The sequence below is a fragment of the Palaemon carinicauda genome, chromosome 1 (assembly GCF_036898095.1).
Source record: "Palaemon carinicauda isolate YSFRI2023 chromosome 1, ASM3689809v2, whole genome shotgun sequence".
Taxonomy (NCBI): domain Eukaryota; kingdom Metazoa; phylum Arthropoda; class Malacostraca; order Decapoda; family Palaemonidae; genus Palaemon; species Palaemon carinicauda.
Window position 1 is genome coordinate 140514181 of NC_090725.1, and position 2500 is coordinate 140516680.

The 2500-nt window shown below is 34.6% G+C and overlaps 1 protein-coding gene across 1 annotated transcript in view; it reads right to left on the minus strand.

The window, feature by feature from the left end:
• Positions 1–56: 56 nt before the first annotated feature.
• LOC137652158 (uncharacterized) overlaps positions 57–2500 on the minus strand; it is a 12802-nt gene continuing 10358 nt past the window's right edge. The window contains exons 2-3 of the mRNA XM_068385368.1: positions 2100–2297; positions 57–1558 (exon numbers count right to left, since the gene is read on the minus strand). Of these exons, the coding sequence (XP_068241469.1) occupies positions 564–1558; positions 2100–2289 (1185 nt within the window). The 5' untranslated portion in view covers positions 2290–2297 and the 3' untranslated portion in view covers positions 57–563. The remainder of the gene's footprint in view (positions 1559–2099; positions 2298–2500) is intronic.

Genomic DNA, 2500 nt, shown 5'->3' on the forward strand with positions numbered 1-2500 from the left:
ATAATGATAAAATTAATCTGATATCAAAATATTCAAATGTGAACTAAAAAAAATAGTCTACACGTACTTTTATTTTGGTATTTATTATAAGTACAACAGATTAATACAGATTTCTTTGATTCTTAAAAGCAAAATTCATAAGGTTTAAATGTGCTCTGATTGAATATTAATCAATTTCTGGTGATCAAAATCAATAAAGATGAATATCTTTGGAAACTCTTAGTGCTGCATACCGAACACTATTTTCATTCACTGATATATTACTCTTCAAGTAAAAAGTTCGAAACAAGGTAAAATCCTTATCTTCAGTCTGTGGGGCTATTTGCAAACCTATGGTTATAGCTATGATTTAAACGTTGTTTTACACAAGCCTCTTAATAGGTTTTTACACATGTATGCCTTCACATCATTTGATAAAGTAATTAGGCTGAAATTCCAGTGCAATTGGATGGACATTCAAATGGCTCCTAATTTTTAATCGTTTCAATAGTAATATCACTAATTTCTTGATTCCTCATTAAATTCAGAGGATTAGTCTACCTTGGGCAAATAGTAGTGGTAGATTAGATTCCTTCTTGGGAGGACATAAGAACTGGACTAATAGTAGGTTGCTCATTATCTGTTGAGTAATCTTGTAATGATGGCGTAGCATGTGAGATCAAGTCTCCCAACCCATTCTTTGGTCTACCTATACCGTCACTTGTCTCAGAAGCTGAACTTGGTTGTATGAAGATATTTGTGATCTTTGACTCTAGTTTTTTAGCTAAGGCCAAAATATCAGTAACTGCATCGTTTGCTATTTTTGGAATTGCTTTAGGTGATACAATGGATGCAGAATCAGATGAGATATCCTTTTGCGATGGCTGTGAAAACGAAATGGACCAGTTTCCTGGGCCACTTAAAACAATATTGATAAAGGGAACTCTTTCGCGATACATGTCAAATAAACTCTGAAGTATATACGAAATTGTAAGAGATGGCACAGAGGTGTTTGTAGATAAAGGAACAACTGTTGAAGACCTAATATCTAGTGACGGATTAACATCTGTTAAGGGCTCAATTGTGGTAGAACCAGGTGTTGTATCATCCTCCAGTGACTGAGAGGAGTATGGTGTTGAATTCTCAGCTTCTGTTGTGTTTTCACTGGCTTCATTAGTGGAAACAAAAGTCGTTGCAGTTCCAATGTCATCTGATGAAATTGAGTCCTGTACTGTGCTGTCCATGGATGGTGGTGTCGAGGATGTTAACTTATTTTCTGGATCACTGGTTGATTGATTTGAAATAGCTTGCAGTGGGTTCTCACTTGTGGGATTTTTTGTAGTTTTAGGCAGGTCACTGTTGTGAGGCGTTCCAGTAGATTTTTGGAGTTTGAGGTAGGCAAGCCATATTTCAGGCCAAGATGGAAGTTCTGACCCTTTTCCTCCCAAAATTTCAAGCAAATAGGGTGGAAGGATTGCTTGGGGGCGCCTTGCTTCATATGGGTTCGGCGGGTAAGGTAGTGACTCCTTGTAAGCAAAAATTTTGGGTTGTTCATATAAATCAGCCTGCCATGGATATTCTGTAAAGAACAGGATTATCATTGATGAATTGTACTACTTGAATTTGAAAATAATGTTTAATTACCGATATGCCTTAATTGACAGGTATTATATATGACACTAGTAAATAAATCATTTTAAAAATATCTATATATGTGAAATAGTAAATTAAATTGAATAAATGGTAAATTAAATTGAATAAATGGTAAATTAAATGTATAATATATTTCGTGAAAGATATACAACGCACTGTTGTATACTGGGATTTTAGGAAATAACGTAATATTCATAAAATCTGTGTAACATGACAACGAACACCCTTTAAAAACATGTATAATCCATGCTAAGCAATTTGGCAAAAATTAGTCTTTCACCTGGAATCATTCTTTTATTAAAATATCTATGTTTCTAAGCGTTTTCATTCTGGTAGACAGAGTAGGCACTTAACGTCTATCTAATTTGCTCTCTTAATACCGCATTGCTATCAAGGTGAATTTTTCTGTTTGACGTTATTGTCATTTTAATCATTATCTATTCCATAAGAATCTCCGAGGAAAATACCTTCATTTCCATAGGGAAATTGTACTTCTTGATTTTCACTTAGCATTGGAGGCAAAACTGCTGAGTAAGGAACGCCAAAGTACTGAGGGAGAGAGACCACAGGAGCCACTGCTATCTCTTGCGTCGTCGCGCATCTTAACAATCCAAAGAGCACCACTAGGATTATCGTCACCATTTTTTCCCTTATCATTCTTACACCTGGAAAAAAAATCAAAATACTATAGAAATAATAACAATACTCATTTTCTTGATCAATGAGATCTTATTTTTTTTATTTGGTAAAGAACCAGAAACACTTACCAACGAAATTTCTTTGGACAGAATTCACAAGAAACTGCAGATCCGCTTTGTCATAACAACTTTAATTCTCCTATGCTAAATGTAATATTGGCTTATTATCA